General features: G+C 42.5%; 4 protein-coding genes across 4 annotated transcripts; 2 read left to right on the top strand and 2 right to left on the bottom strand.

The window, feature by feature from the left end:
• Positions 1-436: 436 nt before the first annotated feature.
• On the bottom strand, positions 437-11,297 carry LOC124350161. Its single transcript, XM_046801202.1, has 5 exons — positions 11,238-11,297; positions 1,224-1,308; positions 971-1,134; positions 716-769; positions 437-614 (listed from the first exon to the last, which is right to left on the bottom strand). The coding sequence occupies exons 1-5, from the start codon at positions 11,274-11,276 to the stop codon at positions 576-578; spliced, it is 381 nt and encodes a 126-aa protein (XP_046657158.1). The 5' UTR covers positions 11,277-11,297; the 3' UTR covers positions 437-575.
• Positions 11,298-11,560: 263 nt separating this feature from the next.
• LOC124348509 (collagen alpha-1(XVII) chain-like) lies at positions 11,561-12,452 on the bottom strand. The gene is made up of 4 exons (XM_046798735.1): positions 12,282-12,452; positions 12,127-12,213; positions 11,841-11,975; positions 11,561-11,709 (listed from the first exon to the last, which is right to left on the bottom strand). Exons 1-4 carry the CDS (start codon positions 12,364-12,366, stop codon positions 11,561-11,563), a joined length of 456 nt encoding a protein of 151 aa, XP_046654691.1. The 5' UTR covers positions 12,367-12,452.
• Positions 12,453-14,514: 2,062 nt separating this feature from the next.
• LOC124350143 (pro-resilin-like) lies at positions 14,515-15,232 on the top strand. The gene is made up of 3 exons (XM_046801166.1): positions 14,515-14,589; positions 14,657-14,755; positions 14,838-15,232. Exons 1-3 carry the CDS (start codon positions 14,584-14,586, stop codon positions 15,123-15,125), a joined length of 393 nt encoding a protein of 130 aa, XP_046657122.1. The 5' UTR covers positions 14,515-14,583; the 3' UTR covers positions 15,126-15,232.
• A 986-nt stretch (positions 15,233-16,218) lies between these two features.
• LOC124350142 (pro-resilin-like) lies at positions 16,219-16,946 on the top strand. Its single transcript, XM_046801165.1, has 3 exons — positions 16,219-16,299; positions 16,386-16,481; positions 16,546-16,946. The coding sequence occupies exons 1-3, from the start codon at positions 16,288-16,290 to the stop codon at positions 16,831-16,833; spliced, it is 396 nt and encodes a 131-aa protein (XP_046657121.1). The 5' UTR covers positions 16,219-16,287; the 3' UTR covers positions 16,834-16,946.
• The last annotated feature ends 414 nt before the right edge of the window (positions 16,947-17,360 follow it).

The raw sequence follows: 17,360 nt of genomic DNA, 5'->3' as shown, positions 1-17,360 counted from the left end.
TATTTTCAGACATTTTGATTAGCCGTGTGGTCGTTATTTAGTTATTGACTGCTGTGCTGTGCTCTGCATGTTTAAACAGATATATAACTAGGACTATCAATACATGTCGCTAAATGAAGATGAAGTCATAGATCGGTAGCTACGTTGACGCAGCATGAACTGATACTATTAATAGAATAAGTTCTATACTAACTGATGGAAAAACATGGTTTAATTTCCGGTCGATCTGTTTCAATAGCAAACACTTGGGTTGCACTGCACGTGGCGCATCGGAATAGTGCTACACTGGTTATTGCGCTGCTAATTGTAACTAAATCGATACTTACTGAATCAGAGCAAATGCCGTTCAGTTCCACGAGTGTTTCGAAGGAGATTTTACCTATTTCACGAAACATCATCAGAAAAGGGCATGGTAGTGTGTGTGCATCCGCAAAAACGCGCTGTTGGTGCACACGGTGGTGGTGCAGAGGCATTTGACCAAGAGGTGGCGTGGTGGTTGTGGTCCCACTAGTACTGGTGGTGCAAGTGCTTGAACCGCTGGGGATGGTTATTATCAAAGTTGAATTTGGCATCTCTCAACCGGATGGGGCTTTCCTGTTCATCAGAAATTGACCCTATCACAAATATTCAAATTAATTTTTCTTTTCAAACCTATAATAATCCTACAATGTAACACAGTTTCCTAGTTTACTATACTTAGGATACTCCACTTTACCTTAATTGAAAGGTTTCCACAGAAATGTTTCAGAATGGTCTCCACTTGTCTCCACTATTGTAATCAAAATCAAATATTTGAGAGTCAAAGTAAAATGGTATAATGGGGTGGTGTAAACATGACTTAATAAATATTCAACATACTCCATTCACCCATCAAAATAAAGTTATGAATGTCAAATTTTTTTAAAAATGATGAAAAGCGATTATCAGTATATATGAATTTAATGTTATAAAGACCATATTTTAAAAATACCTTGTACATGAATAGAAACGAATTCTCATGAATATTATCCAACAACAACATTAACAACAAAAGGTGTATGCCAGAATGGGTGTCATCAGTGGAATGGGGTGGTGGATGATGCAACAAGGGCTGCATGCCCATTCCATTCTGCTGCATGGTTGATCCAGCAAGGGCTGCAAGGCGTAAAGAGTTGATCAAGTCAGAGTAAGTTGAGTTTCTGTTAAACTAATGGAAAAATTGACCGTAGAATAAACAAATAAACCTTGGCGTATCAGATAGATTTGTAATGGCCGCCATTCAACATTGGGACGAGTGGACGAGGCCACCAGCTGCATTACTTGATGCACCTTAAATTGTAAACATTTTCGTCATTATTTGTAGCCATGAGGCGATAAAATAAACCTACTGTTTGCAGTGCTATATTTACACAAATAATTAGTAGGCTACTATCACAACATGTTACTAGTGTGAGAATCCGCTGATTCCCAATAAACGGAGCAAGAGCGATCCAAATTCCCACGGCCTTCAACCGAAGGTTAACCTTGTAAAACCTTGAAAATCCAAGTTTACCCTTCTTCACACCTTAAACCCACCGAGATTTCTACCTTACTTGACCTTGTTACGTTCATATAAATATTTGCCTCTGCGATACGATGAACCAGTCTTATTCTTGCTGTCGGGGTTGAAACCTCTGCTCGGGTGTTGCTCCGGCAGTGTGAAGTATCTTACTGGTAGCCGCTGCGTGTATGTGTCGTGTGTGAACGCTTGAATAAAGACTTGATCGTGACGTGGCGGTGCGTTGCTGTTATTTTCTTCCGTTCCCCGGATCGATTGGCCGCTTACCCGCCGCTACCCGTAGAAACGAATCTACGTTCCCCAGCAGACCCTGCGTCCATCATGGCGGTTACGCCTCGAGTGTAACTATGTTTTCAGTATCGTTGCTTATTATTATCGGTGTCATTTGATTAGTCAGCTGAGGCCAAGTGTATCGAAGCGGCTTCACATTTGGTGGCAGCGGTCACGAACCTTTTAACCCTCTGTAACGTTTTGAAGGAAATTTTGTATTTTACGGATTACAGTCGGGAAATTATTCCGGCTCTAGACCTTGTTTTCCGTCATGATCGCTCATGGCGTCCGGGGGTAAACAAAAACCAGTATGGGAGAAGCTTTTAGAGAGTGCTAGAAGGGCCGCTACGAAAATATCACCAAAAAATAGGTCACCCGAAAAGGCAAACCACCCCTGGTTATCGTTTGGCGTCACAAGGGGAAACTCACAATCTCCTAAGCAGCCAGCCCCTCCCGCCTCCGTTGTTGTCCCGTCTGCCCCCTCACTTCAGGAAGCGGCTGCTTCTTTAGTTCCAAGTGGACACAAAACAAGTCTCATTCAGGCAGAAATTGTGGATTTGAAAGTAGGACGGAGAATAGAGCAGGAAAGAGAAGACGAACTACAGGCGACACGTTGGGAAAACGCAACTTTGCTGTGTTTTGATCCTTCCGTTCTGCCAGCTGAGATCACCGGAAATAGACATTTTTATAACACATACGCTGACTTACCATTGGAACGCGTTCCGCGGAGTGAAATTGTACATGAAATAATTTTTTTGCGCTACCTTAATAAGCAAACGGAATTAGCGTACGAAACAATTGAATTATCAGTTGAGGCAGCGCTTGAGGAATTTAAAGGAAATTTCGCGACACCAAGAGAGTTTTTTCATTTTCTGGGTCTCACAACATTTTTTACACCACCCGAAAGCATTAGTTTCCCAAGTCCCTCGCCAGTATTATTAGACAACTTGACACAGGAGGGAATTCCAACAGTGGAGGAGGGCACACCTTCGCCAACGCAGTCTGAACAAGCTGATCAAGGAGACAGTGAGGGGCAAAATATAACGCCTCCTGAAGAAAACGAGTCTCATCCGCAACCAGATACGGAAAAGCACGAAACACCTAAGGTTCCGCTCGAACATTCCTCAGTTCCGAAGAGGGTTTCTTTCACACCAGAGGTGGACGTCATGGATAACCAGACTTGCCGGCCATGGGAACAGGACGATCAAGAGTCCAGGCTTTTTCAGTTTAACACAATCTATCAAACGTTGATTAGGCAGAATATCTCCCCCGAGTTGGCAACACTAGCCGCATCTCGCGCTTTGGAAACGGGCCAGCAGAATGGTCCTCGATTTACCTCAACCCCTCATGCACAAATAAATTCTTGTTGGCAACCAAACGCGCCATCAGTCACGGCTTCTAGCCAGACAATTCCAATTGATAGGAATACGGAAGCGAAGGTTGATCAAAGTACGGCGGCCGTACAAACAGATTTAAGGGTAGGGGAAAACAACACAACCTCCTACCGCAAGTTGAGCGATGTAGATAAGCAGGGTGCGCAATTGTTGTCCCAAATTCACGTATTTAAAAACAAAGGGGATGGAATGGACTTTGAAGCGTGGGTCCGACACTTCGAAAACACGCTGGATATTGGGGATTTTGAGGACTCCAGAAAAATAAAGTATTTAGTTTCAAAATTAATGGGGCCTGCAGGAGATTTCGTGGAACAATATAGGCTAGATCACCCGGTGGAGGCCAGCTGTTACAACACTTTAAAAAGAGCGTTAAAGGAAAGATTTATGGGAAAGAACATCGAGTATAAGTACCAAACATCATACGACAACTGTAGAAGAGAGCCGGGGGAATCAATTAGGAGTTTTGCGTGTAGAGTACAAAAACTTTTACGGAGAGGATACCCAGCACTTTCTAACGGGAAGAATCAGGAAACTATTGAACAGTTTAGCCGACACAAGTTTCTAGATGGCCTCTCCGCCGACTTACAGGACCGCCTGCTCTGCCTAGAATTTACGTCGTTTGATCAACTTATTGAGGCCGCGGAGCGCCATGACACAGCCATCGAACAGAGGGAAGCTCGCCAAAAGAGGGAATTAGTCAATGCTATTAATATGCTCCCAAAAACGCGCTCACCGACCCCAACAAGAACGGATAACAGTATACTAGAGTCCCTGAGAAAATTAAACGATAAGTTAGACAAAACTGCTGAAAAACAGGAAGAATTAAGAAAGGACCTACAGGAGATGCAAAAGAAATCTACTCCCCGGAATGTCACGTTCGAAGGGGACCAACAAAAGTTTTGTGCATTGCACAAATATGGCACCCACACTACAAACGAATGTCTCGTGTTGAGAAGCCAAAACTCTGTACACTGCTTCAAATGTGGGAATCCTGGGCATAAATCGTTCGAGTGCACAGGAGGGTCTCGCCCACAGCAAGGGCCTCAGTCACAAAACTGGAGACAGAAATCTTCCCAACATCCAGCGCAGGCAACCACGGGAATACATAGCGCTTCGGAAGAAGCGTTAAACGGATAACCACCGATCGAAAAGATGGGCCGAACGGTGGAATTGGTCCTAAGCCCCGTCAATATGTAAAAGGCGTGCAAGGAAGTTTTCAACCACCTAAGGTTGCTGTGAAAATTGGTTTGGTAGAAGTCGAGGCTCTCTTTGATAGTGGGGCAGGTAAATCATTAATAAGTAGTAACTTTTATAGGAAATTAGGGAAAGATGTAGGGAAATTTAGTTCAGAGGTAGCGGTGGAGCTGTTCGATATAAACAACAGACGTCTAAAAACCAGGGGAACAATTACAGTATGTTTTCAAGTTGTAGGGGAGAGCAATCCGGAAAACTTAGAGCAGTCATTCATTGTTGTGGATGATATAGCGGAGAGTTGCGTACTAGGTCTAGACGCGCTCTACCAGCATAGGTTTATGTTTGACGGATCTGAACGCTCCATTTACAGAATAAGGGAGGCTGATCACCTCCCGTATCAACCACTTGTAGTATCGCAGGAAAAAATCAAAATTCCCGCGCACTCTGCACAAATAGTGGAAAGCGAAGGGGAAGATGGCAATCTGCCCCCTAATGTTGTCTGTATGTTTAGGTCGGCCCCGGAACTTCCGAAGGGAATCCGCGTAGACCCTCTGGTGACTAAAAATGAACGGAAAGGGCTATTCAAAATCGTGTTGGTAAATGAAACAAATCGTAGGATAACACTCCCGAAATTTCAAGTAATAGGAAAGATCTCATTCGAAGTGAAAAAAAAACCCCAGACAATAGCGGCCTGCACGACTACTAAACTTGTCGACCCAGCCATCTTCGACTCAGTCTTATCAAACCTTCCACCAAAGGGTAGTGTCCTGGTAAAGGACCTTCTAACAGAAAAGAATCACATTTTCGCGTCTAAAACCGAGGAACTGGGTTGCACAGGGGTGGTTAAGCACACCATTAACACAGAGGGGCGCGGGCCAATCCGCTTACGGCCATACCGTAACTCTCCGCGTCAAAGGGAGGTTGCGGATGGAATTATACAGGAGTTAATCAAAAATAAAATTATTAGGCCGTCTTTGTCACCGTGGGCAGCACCGATCGTGCTGGTAAAAAAGAAATCGGGAGAAACCCGCTTATGTGTTGATTACAGAAGATTGAATGGGATCACTAAAAAGGATTCCTTCCCATTGCCAAGGATCGACGACGTTCTCGATCTGTTAGTAGGGCAAAAAATTTTTTCTACATTGGATTTGGCCTCGGGATATTGGCAAATAGAATTAGAGGAAGAATCGAAGGAGAAAACCGCTTTTGTAGTAGAGAATAATGTTTACGAGTGGAATAGGTTAGCTTTTGGTTTAACGAATGCTCCTGGAACCTTCCAGCGAGTCATGAACTTTATTTTGAAATCAGTAATAGGGAAAATTTGTCTGGTTTACCTTGACGACATAATTGTTTTTGCAAAATCGATTGAAGAACATGTTCAGAATCTTAGGGTAGTGTTTGAATTATTGGAAGATGCAAATTTGAAATTAAAGCTAGCAAAGTGTAAATTTCTCAGAACATCAGTCGATTTCCTAGGTCACGTGATTTCCGCCGACGGTATAGCGCCGGATCCCTCTAAAGTAGAGGCGATTAAGAATTACCCCCAACCACGGACTGTCCGTGAACTACAATCGTTCCTCGGTTTAGCGTCGTACTATCGACGCTTTATTAAGGACTTCGCGAGCATCGCACATCCTCTTATCATTCAGGCGAAAGGACAACCGCAAACATTAATTAATTGGGGCCAGGACGAAATATCATCATTCGAAACATTGAAGAACCGTCTCATATCGGACCAAGTGTTGGCTTTTCCAGATTTCTCGAAGCATTTTGTTATATTCACTGACGCCAGTGACTACGGATTGGGTGCCATTCTATCTCAAATAGATGTTAACGGAAAGGATAGGCCGATCGCTTATGCTAGTAGACATCTCAACAAAACAGAACAAAAGTATTCAACGATAGAGAAAGAGGCGGCTGCCCTGATCTTCGGCATAAAAAGATTTAAATATTATCTGCAGGATGAACCGTTCACGATTATAAGTGACCATAGGCCATTGCAATGGCTACAGACGTTCAAGGATGAAACTGGAAGACTAGGCCGTTGGGCAATAATGCTAGGGAATTTAAAATACACCGTACAGTATAGGCCTGGTAGGGTGAATGAGAACGCAGACTGCCTATCCCGTATCCCTATTGCATCGGTCCAGATCCAACCAGAAACCGCGGACGATATAATTCGGGAGCAACATACCGATCCGTTATGCCAGGATATTAGATCGTATATGGAAGATAGAATATTATGGGACGAGAATCATAGGATCATGCCGATTTGGGCGAAGGAAATAGACGTGTTTTTCATAGAGAATAATATTTTATGCAGACTACAGGCACCGATATCTGAGAAACGAAGACCATTTCCGCAGAAGCAGGTTGTGGTCCCGCTCACCTTAAGGAAAGCTCTCGTGGAAGAGTACCACAATTCTCCGCTATCAGGCCATCTGGCGTATCGTAGAACTTGCCAAAAACTAAGAGACAAGTATTATTGGCCCTCCATGTTGGATGATGTTAAAACATATTGTGAGAAATGTGAAGTTTGTGATAAACAAAGAAAATCAAAGAATCGGGCAACACTGTTTTCTCTCCAGCCCGCTGCGGGACCTTTCGAAAGGCTAGGCCTTGATTTCTTGGGCCCACTTAGCCCTAGGTCAACGGAAGGGAATAGCTACATACTCGTAATAACCGACTATTTTACTAAATGGGTGGAAGTAGTTGCGCTTCCGAACCAAACAGCGTTATCTACGTGTAAAGCGCTAGTTGAAAGAATTATAAATTATCACGGCCCCCCTCGGGTCATTGTCACGGACCGTGGTACCAACTTTACGTCGGCACTTTTTAAACATCTATGTGAAGCCCTGAGAATAAAGCATTGTACCACCACTTCCTACCACCCGCAGTCGAACGGTCTCACGGAGAGATTCAATAGAACAATGATGGAAATGTTAAGGAAATACACCGAGGATGGGTACGATGACTGGGAAGAAATGTTGGGGCATGTTGCGTTTGCATATCGTCACAGCGTGAATTCGTCTACTCAGGAAACACCATACTTTCTTAATCACGGTCGTGATGCAGTGATGCCGATCGACATGTTTCTAACGCCGTATTCCAAAGAACTCGTAACACCACAAGACTACAAAAGTTTGACAATGAAACGTCTTTTTGACGCATTCCAACTGGTCAAGCAGAATTTAGAGAAAGCAATGCGTCAGCAAAAGAAACAATACGACAAGCGAGCAAAGGATTTCGAATATCAAGTCGGAGACAAGGTGCTGTTAGACGTCCGTGCAGTAAAGCCTGGTATAAGCAAAAAACTGTATCCCCGCTTCCGAGGCCCATATCGGGTAACCAAGGTTCACAATAATCGGACGGTGGAGATACAGGCAACAACCGGGGGCGCCTCAAAATTATACCATTCCAATAGAATTAAGCCTCTCTTGGAATCGATGGTATGGAAGGACGACCCGGTCCCACATTTTGAAGATGTGCGAATTAATAATGGCAACCTGGAGGACACGTTGGCAATACCGGAGGATCTAGGGACCGAGGGAAATGACGATGAAAAAGGAGCGAACATTGAACCTGACGCTCAGCGTGCAATCCCGGCTACGGAAGAGACGGGGTTAACAGATATCACGGAACCATTCTACGGGTTTCCCGTAGCTCCTCCCCGAAGAAAAAGGAGAGAGCCAACGGAGCCCCCTGGTCCCAAGCCAGACCGCCCAGCCGGATTGCGACCATGGTCAAAAATTCGACAGCGAGAATTTTAACAAAAAAAAAAAAAAAAAAAAAAAAAACAAGAACTTTTGGTGTATATATATAAATTTTTCTTTTTGTCCTTTCTAGAATTATAATCTTCCTTGCAGCTTTCACGCTCGGAACCGTTAGTGCGTTCGAAACGACCGTTTGCGACTGCAGCCAGGCGGCAAGAAAGGGCTTCGTTAAATTCGACAACGAGGACTGCAAACACCTCGTCAAGCCAGGATCACCAACTCCTGTGATGTATAAAGTAATAACCACCCTTCCGGTCCTTCAGCGATTCATCGGGCACACGTGTAGCATGTGGCGGATGTCGAAAACAGTATATCGTGACTTTCTGCAATGGGATTCCGTAACTGAAAGCCGCACGCCCTTGGAAGTGTCCAGCGCCCAGTGCCGAAAAATGAGAGACTCACGCCTCTGCAACGGAGCGCCGATGGACAACCTCGGCTCTAACAAGTGGGCCTTAGAAAAATCGGCCCATGTTCAAGGTAGTTGGTTACGAACCAACACCGATTCCATAATCAACTGTCGCCTGGAGGAAGTGATTCTGGAAACGGAATGCACCGACTGTATCATCAGTTCGCCGTTAGGAGATATTTCGGGATCGGCCAATGGTTCACTATCCCATAACCTTGTGACAATAGTTTGGGATAACTCCCTGAGGGAATTGGGCAAGTGTAAGGCCAGGCTAGTGGAAGAGGGGCTCGGACTACTATACAATACCACAACTCCAGACGTTTTGCGACTGCGCGACTCCCGCAAACAGATGGATTTTATGGTGAAGAACGTGGACGTCAGAGTGTGCGGTATTCCCGCTAATATGTCTAAAGCTAAAGCAGTGATGGGAATGGACCGTGTTGTGACAACCTGGTACCCAATTCATAACTCTACCCGTGCAGTTAAGTCAGAAATGGAATTCGAAAACGTTTCTTCTGTGCTCCGCGCCGAAATTGACTCGGCGGCGCACGCACAATACATGCGGGACTTCGCAGTAGAAATGTCCAATAGTGTCGCAAAAGAAGTGCGGGAATTACAGTGCAAGCTGCGTGAAATAACTCATCGCAACGCGATCGCAACTGCGCAATACAACGGATGGATAGCGGCAAGCTATCTTAATCTGCCTAAGTGTTATAAACTCCTTCCGGTGGGAAAAGATGTAGCCGTTCTACAGTGCCACCCAAAAAACATTACGTTCACGACGGAAATCACCAACTGCGGCCCACAACCTCGGCACGAAAATTTCACTATTAGTGTGGAAGGATGGGAGCTCACGGATTACTCCGAATGCTATTGGCATTTCGACTTCGTGAATTTTAACGGAAGATCGCATACGTTCAAAAACGGGACCTGGGTCCCGATGCTGCCATCAGTCCTCGTGCAAGGGGACAAATTGATTGGCACAATGCCATATAAAGTCGATGCGTCGCTGGGAAACCTTTTACACATGCACCCGGCTCTGAAGGTTAACCCTATGAGTCCCGCGGCCGCAATGGCAGATATATTGGCAGCCGTTCAAGAACAACATTCCGCTGATTTCACGAGCAATCGGCACGTTAGTAATGTGCTGCTAAGTCGCCACGACGCACCCCACATATCATTCTTATCCAGAATGGGAAGTTGGATTAAAAATTTCGGATCAATTTCGGGAATTGGACTACTTCTAGCCGTCGTCTTCAGGTTCTGCGGATTAGGCTCCATGATTACCAGATTCATACCGTGTTTGTCTGTATTTCAATATTGTAACCCATTTAAAGTAGCAACTAGTGCCCTCAGACGTGAAGACGTCGAAATAGGATTAAACACCGTCAGCAGCCAGCCAGCAAATTCCCCAATCAACATAATCAACATTCCATCAGGGGCTCCGCCGACGGATCGGCCGCTGTTGACTGTGTCGGCCAACAGTACGGCGGTGACCGATCAGGAGGCACGGAAAAAACAAGCTGCGCTATTGCTAAATCAATGAAAGGCTGCGAATCATGTTGCGAAGTAACAGGGGGAATTGGGCATCGTTAACTGCAGTGGCGATTGCCTGATTTGCCTTTGCGAACCGAACAACATAATGAAAAAAAAAAAAAAAAAAAAAAAAAAAAAAAAAAAAAAAAATCTACCCACATGCTCAAATGATTTCACATGTTTAATTTTTGTTGTGCACATACCAATGACGCAATGACGATGAAGTTTATGTCTTTTTTCTCTCTCTCTCTCCCTCCCTCTCTCACTCTCTCTCTTTTTTACGCTTCTCGGATCCCTGCTAAACCTCCCTCTTTGGCCGTAAGGGAAAAACGGGCACGTAACGAAAAAAAAAACCCTCGATAACTTTTCAACCACTGCGGACGGTTCAAGGGCGAGCCCCACTATTACAATCTTATGCCATATCGAACGTAACCTAATGGGTACCTGGAAAAAAAAAGTTCTACTATATGGGTAAGAAAAAAGTAATCGAATCGGTAAGCAGAGAAAAGGAGGACGTGTCGATAGCGATTGCGGGACGCAATCTAACATGACGGATAGTTATGTGAGAATCCGCTGATTCCCAATAAACGGAGCAAGAGCGATCCAAATTCCCACGGCCTTCAACCGAAGGTTAACCTTGTAAAACCTTGAAAATCCAAGTTTACCCTTCTTCACACCTTAAACCCACCGAGATTTCTACCTTACTTGACCTTGTTACGTTCATATAAATATTTGCCTCTGCGATACGATGAACCAGTCTTATTCTTGCTGTCGGGGTTGAAACCTCTGCTCGGGTGTTGCTCCGGCAGTGTGAAGTATCTTACTGGTAGCCGCTGCGTGTATGTGTCGTGTGTGAACGCTTGAATAAAGACTTGATCGTGACGTGGCGGTGCGTTGCTGTTATTTTCTTCCGTTCCCCGGATCGATTGGCCGCTTACCCGCCGCTACCCGTAGAAACGAATCTACGTTCCCCAGCAGACCCTGCGTCCATCATGGCGGTTACGCCTCGAGTGTAACTATGTTTTCAGTATCGTTGCTTATTATTATCGGTGTCATTTGATTAGTCAGCTGAGGCCAAGTGTATCGAAGCGGCTTCACACTAGTTAGTTAGTACAGGTGCAGCTTACAGAAAGGTTGACACAGTACGATTTTACGATCCTGACCATCGGAAGCGTCTGCTGTTCTACTAGGCGGGAAAACAATGTTACAATTGTTTATTGTTATGCGGCAACGTTTCATAAATTCAAAATTTTTACTCATCATCACATGTTTGTTGCGTTTTCATATTATTTGTAAATATTTAATTGTGTTCTAGCTGTCGTTTTACACACATGTATTCCCCGTACATTTTATTCTATTCATAAAACACACCTCCCTCCCATATGAAAAACCCATAACAGAAATTCCCCTCATAAACAGAGTTTACACTGATACACCAGTCTCAATATTATTAGCCCATAAAAAAAGGTACGGCTGGAGTTGTGGATGTGGATGATGATGGAGTTGTGGATGCAGATGATGATGGAGTTGTGGATGGAGTGGATGGAGTGCAGCATGAAGATGCTGCTGGCCCTGGCGGACCAGGAGGACCAGGCGGACCTATACACAGTAATAACAAAGTGTCAAATCATTAAATCAAAGACTAATTCTTCTCATTCAAAATAAATAAAATGTTTTGAATTATTGAACATATCGGGAGATTTAAAATAATAGTTAAATCTATTATTTACCTGCTGGTCCTTTCAATAAAGATAATAAATTCAAATGTAGGCCTACTCCAAGGTGTCGGGCATCTGATGGCGATGAGATTCCTCGGCGAAATTCAGGTTCCTCTATTCCTTGTTCAAAATTTTCGCCATAAATGCCTATAGTTTGGCAAAAAGAACCATATGTAAAAATTAATCAAATAAAGGAATACAGATAATAATTAAGCGTATAAAATGGATCGAATTTTCAAAAACGGAACTTATTATAAATTCATGCTTGATTGCAATATAATTGATTTCAAATTATTACCCGGAGGTCCTCTCAATTGTCCAGCACTGTCTGGTCTAAATCTTTCACTGTTGACTTCTTTGACAAAACTTTTATCCTGTCCTGGTGCTTATAAGTTATAATAATTCAATTAATAAAAAAAAAATAATTTCATATTTATTCTGTCTTGTTCTCACCGTGGTGGACTTCGCAATCGACATTGTCCGGCCAGTCGCAAATGAGCAAAATCGGATTGAAGTAAGTTCCGGCTCCGCACGACATCCTGATGGCCAATCTGTTGGCGGTGCAAGAATAAAATTTGGAACAAGAAGTCGGATCGGACGAAAGTACATTTACACCCGAACAATAAACAGCTGCAAATATTGAAATATACAATGAATGAATCCCAATTAGCTCAGTGATAAATTTCTTTAAAAAAAAATTAAAAATCTTATGGAAATAAGTTAGCCACATTACATGGTTTAAAAAATAGTTTAGCTGCCCTGGAGCTGACGGTTAAAGTTGGGGATACAACGGCTTCGAATGTTAAGAACTGGAGAACTAGGAGACAACTAACAACGATACAAGTAAACTGTTTAAACATTGTTGTGACTTGAGTGTTGTATATAGTTCCAGAGGTAGAAAGAGACTATGGCTTCAACACCTGTAACGCGTTGTCTTTTATACGCATGCAGAACCATACAACAGCAAAGTTGTCCTAAACCGGAAATTGACTATAGTATTATATCAACGATTTGGTTCTGGAGACTGATATCGCTGAAATATATTATCATCTCGGTCGACGTAGCGTATCTACCTACTTGCTGGAATTGCGAGGCCGCCGAGTTGATATAACATTTCCCATAATTACTTTAGGAAACCATTTGGGGATGTTTATTCATATTATTATTTCAAAAGATAAAAGCACGAATAAAAGACTAGTGGGATGAACTACCCCATTACTGTGCTGTTATACCACACATACGTGGGGAAAAGTCCATAAGAATTTAAAAAGTTAAAAGCTAAGCACCACTTGTTTGAGCTAGCGGTGCTATAGACCCTTTAATTTCTGCCGAGCGTGTAACAAACATGCATCGACGTCACATAAATCAAAGTTGTAGTGCGGCTTGCCTTCTTCCTCAGTCACGCCTTTTTCTAGTAGGGATTTTCCTGCTATTTGAAGGCCGTCGTCGGATATAAGCGCCAAAGTTGCCACTTGTTTTGGGATCGTTTTTTTATGACCGCTAAAAGCAATCAGCATTTGACACTTGTAATCGAGTAGTGCATCATTTAGTTACACTCTTGCGCTTTCTTGTCCTTATTTATCATTCACCTATTCAATTCACAATTTAAAAAATGGAGAATTTTCACGCATAGTGTGTCGTCCTGAAAATTTATTGGATCATCGCGTTTCAACGGTGGGTAATTAAATATTAGCCAAGGAAAACATTCTTCAGCAAAATTTTGCGATGTGAGCGGAAGTGGAAAGGCTATCTATACTCTCAAGGTCAAAGCAAAATGCTCACTTCTTTCGAAGAGGCAGAGTAAGCTGGACAAGACAAACGAAAGAATTTCTTGGAATTAGTAAGAATCATCGTTCATACTGCTTAAGAAATTTCTCCGATTATCTTTTTTCAGATTAATGTTCTTCGTTTATTTCCGGGTAGAATTTTGGGCTGAATTTAATTATTTTTAAAAATCGCGGCTCAGTCGAATACATCTAATCACGTTTCTCATCCATCTATTCGTTTAAGAATTAATTTGCATTCGGAAGGAATAAACAGTAAAATAGTCACAGTTCCCCTCGAGAAAAATCGTGTTTCCCTTATCAAAGTGCAATCAGATGTCTGAAGAGAAATTAATAATTCGACCCAAATAACGTTGGGATGTGAATTATTTAATTGCTAAATCTGAATTGTCCCACCTATTAAATAATACAACGCTTCAAGAAACAAAAAAATTTCTCTTCACTTTTACCAGAAACATCCGACATGCGTACATAAGAAAAACGCCCGAAAATGGAGCTGGTTTTATTGTTCCAGCGTGCGTGTGGTAGCTGATGCGGATATATACCCGACGGGCGACTGCTGGTGTATATAAGATTTTTAGCAAGCCGTGTACACTACATGCTCCAGAAATGACACAACTCGTGATTGTATAATACCATCATCTCGGCCATATCACGCATTGCCTTACTTTCACTAATGATGGGCTCTCTCTTTCCCACCTATACTCACCTTTCCCCCCCTTTCAACACAAAACGATTATGGGGAGAAAGAAAAGTCCTAATTCGAAAGATAATACGACCTTCATAACGTCCCACATTCCAGGTCCGGCGACTTACATATTAGCCTTTTCTTTTTCTCCCTCTTCCGTTCTTATTGTTTGCATTGATGCGAACACACCCCAGCAGCTCTACGACTCGGTATATAAAGAAGAAAGCTCAACACTGGTCGTCAGTTCTTCTACGACTCTCAATCCTCGCAGCACTCGAAAACCATGCAGGTACAATGGCAATAAGATCAGTATTAATTGGTAGTGTAGTTAATTAATGTTCGCTATAATATTTTAGGTTGTCATTCTCGTCGTTTTGGTCGCTGTGGCATTGGCCGCTGATGTCTACCCTCCCAAGGCTTACCCGACTCCGGCATACAGCAAGGAATATGATTACGTAAATTTAAAAATGAAATTAAGACTTTAATTCAGAATTGGTTTTGAAATGTTTGTTTGTTTTTGCTGTATGAAATAAATAGCCCCCGCAGCCGTACAGTTTCGGCTGGGAAGTCAACGATGCTCCATCCTACAACAACTACGCCCACTCGGAGAGCAGCGATGGCAAGTTGACCACCGGATCTTATCGTGTCGCCCTACCCGACGGCCGCACTCAGATCGTCAACTACAAGGCCGACAGCTACGGATACGTCGCCGATGTCAAGTACGAGGGGGTAGCCAAATACCCGGAGTATAAGCCTTCCGGCGCTTATTATCCAGCAGCAGCTCCGGCTTACAACGGCCCTGTTTACAAAGCCCCAGTGTATTAGAATAAATGAAATTCTATGTTATCGAATTATTTTGTGTTGGTATGATAACCAAATGGGAATAAGGCGGCACAGAGTTTATTTATAATAAACGAAACATTTTAAACAAATTAAATATCGAAAGCAATTACTTTTTTTTAAATTATACCAGCACAAATAACGCCGTGTCGTCACGAATTTAAAAATAGTTAATAATAGAACTATAGTCAGTCGCAAAATATGAAAAATAAAATCTCCGTTTATCATTTTTAGATCGTCAATTATTATTTCAATTTGAGATAAATGAATAACATGACTTAGAAAAAATGGCAAATTAAGATGCGGGAGGATGTCTGATCAAATCAAACACAAAGCGTAATTAAATTCGTCTAGACATTTTGAAGGCTTCGCATTTACCAGTCGTCCACTTTACCAGTCCGCAGTATTCCGCCAAAACAGCACGGCAGAAACAATTGTGAAAAATTAATTTCTCTTTTATTATTTGACGCTGCTAAATGTGGCTCTCTCACATTCTTATGTTCTAGCAAAGAGCCACACCCCTTTTTTATGGCGGAAAGCGGAATTGGGCTGGCAAAGCTGCAAGCAGCAAGAAAAAATAATAATAAAAGAATGGATCAAAGTTATAGTCCAAAAGACTTGTAAGCTTGTTGCAGCAACCCTAACTGTTATAAGAAATGATGTGTGACAATTTCGGATCGCTGTAATAATTCTAAATAAAGAATGTTATATTGACTACATTTTAGTCTGCGCGGGGTTTCCTGTCTCTGATGTTTATCGACATAATACGGCCTAACTCGGATCGCAGTCGTGGGATGTCGTAAGCTATACTATCATTCTTCCTCGATCGCAATATACCGCATATGACCATTGACCAACACATAACATAACCAATTATCAACCTTGATATTTTTAGAAAGGTTTAAAAACGTTGATGGGAAACCACATTGTCTTATTGGTCTCTTTCTGCAAGATTTAATTAATATACTCACGCGTTTTACCTAAGATTCACTTTCGAATTTTGTTTTGTGTGAAATGGCTGGCATTGGTTTTCTAACAAAGAATTTCGAGTATAAATACCAAAGGATTTGTTTGGTATCGACAACAGTTAGTCACCCTCCATTGAAGCGTCAACCAGCAACAGAAACAAGTTCCAACCAGCCGCAATATGAAGATGACAGTGAGTGGAACAAAATAACCTAACCGCTATCCCCGAATTATTATGTAATAAATTTAAAATGTCTGCAATTGTCTTTTCGCGCATAGTTTGTCGCATTAGTCGCATTGATTGCTGCAGCTGTTGCCGAAACTTCGTATCCAGACGTTTACCCAGCCACCTATGAAAAATCTTCCTATAATTACGTAAGTTGTTTTTCACCATTTCTAATTTAATTCACCAAATAATTTTTGACGGATAACGTTATAGGCTCCTCAGGCTTACAGTTACTCTTACGCCGTTAAGGACGAGTCCTCTTACAACGATTTTTCTCATTCGGAGAGTAGCGACGGAAAGGTGGTCACCGGATCTTACAGCGTTGATTTACCCGATGGCCGCACCCAGATTGTCACCTACAAGGCCGACAGTTACGGCTACACAGCTGACGTCAAGTACATTGGTGAAGCCCAGTACCCAGCATATGATCCAGTATCTTACACCTCGGACGACAAGACTCCTGTTTACACAGCCGCCTACTCGGAGGACCCAACTTATTAAAAAAAAGTGTTAAAATAAAACGACTTGGATAAATTAATTTTACATATACGGAGCCCTATCATAAGAGAATATATTTCAAGAAGAGTGACAATTGAATAAAATATTGAACTAAATCTTACTGGATAATTCAATCGAAAAATAATGAAAATGAGGAATAGTAATTAAAACGAGGAGGTGCTGCCGGTGTGGTGGCAGGTCCCTCTTGGTCAAAAAATTATCTTGTTGCACTTTGCTTCAAGTGTTTAAAGTTCAAATATTTTCGAATGTGATGGTTTTCCCACAGAAAAAGTTGTGAAGCACAAAAAACAAAAACAGGCCTGATCTGCAGTCGTTCGACGAATAACATTTTTAGTGAACTCTTTAAACAAAAACGGAGAAAGAAAACAGTTGCAGTCAACCGCCTAGCTCAGGAATAAACATTAAACATTCTGCGTGACTAAATAACAATTTATAATCAACGCCACCAAAAATTGCCAAAAAGGAAGAGTAGAGACCAATTTCGTCCTACCTTTATTATGCCTGGGAAA

This window comes from Daphnia pulicaria, chromosome 7, assembly GCF_021234035.1.
Source record: "Daphnia pulicaria isolate SC F1-1A chromosome 7, SC_F0-13Bv2, whole genome shotgun sequence".
NCBI lineage: Eukaryota > Metazoa > Arthropoda > Branchiopoda > Diplostraca > Daphniidae > Daphnia > Daphnia pulicaria.
The sequence above is the reverse complement of the archived record's forward strand: the minus strand, read 5'-3'. Positions and strand labels throughout refer to the sequence as shown.

What these genes read in the sequence shown, in the direction of transcription:
- LOC124350161 (XM_046801202.1), bottom strand. Translation starts at nt 11,276, where the DNA reads ATGGTCAGGATCGTAAAATCGTACTGTGTCAACCTTTCT. An exon ending in CGTACTGTGTCAACCTTTCT is followed by an intron (nt 1,309 to 11,237) that starts GTAAGCTGCACC and finishes TTACAATTTAAG; the next exon opens with GTGCATCAAGTAATGCAGCT. An exon ending in AATCTATCTGATACGCCAAG is followed by an intron (nt 1,135 to 1,223) that starts GTTTATTTGTTT and finishes TACGCCTTGCAG; the next exon opens with CCCTTGCTGGATCAACCATG.
- LOC124348509 (XM_046798735.1), bottom strand. Translation starts at nt 12,366, where the DNA reads ATGTCGTGCGGAGCCGGAACTTACTTCAATCCGATTTTGCTCATTTGC. An exon ending in ACAATTGAGAGGACCTCCGG is followed by an intron (nt 11,976 to 12,126) that starts GTAATAATTTGA and finishes GCCAAACTATAG; the next exon opens with GCATTTATGGCGAAAATTTT. An exon ending in TTTATTGAAAGGACCAGCAG is followed by an intron (nt 11,710 to 11,840) that starts GTAAATAATAGA and finishes TACTGTGTATAG; the next exon opens with GTCCGCCTGGTCCTCCTGGT.
- LOC124350143 (XM_046801166.1), top strand. An exon ending in ACAGCAAGGAATATGATTAC is followed by an intron (nt 14,756 to 14,837) that starts GTAAATTTAAAA and finishes TGAAATAAATAG; the next exon opens with CCCCCGCAGCCGTACAGTTT.
- LOC124350142 (XM_046801165.1), top strand. An exon ending in AAAAATCTTCCTATAATTAC is followed by an intron (nt 16,482 to 16,545) that starts GTAAGTTGTTTT and finishes ATAACGTTATAG; the next exon opens with GCTCCTCAGGCTTACAGTTA.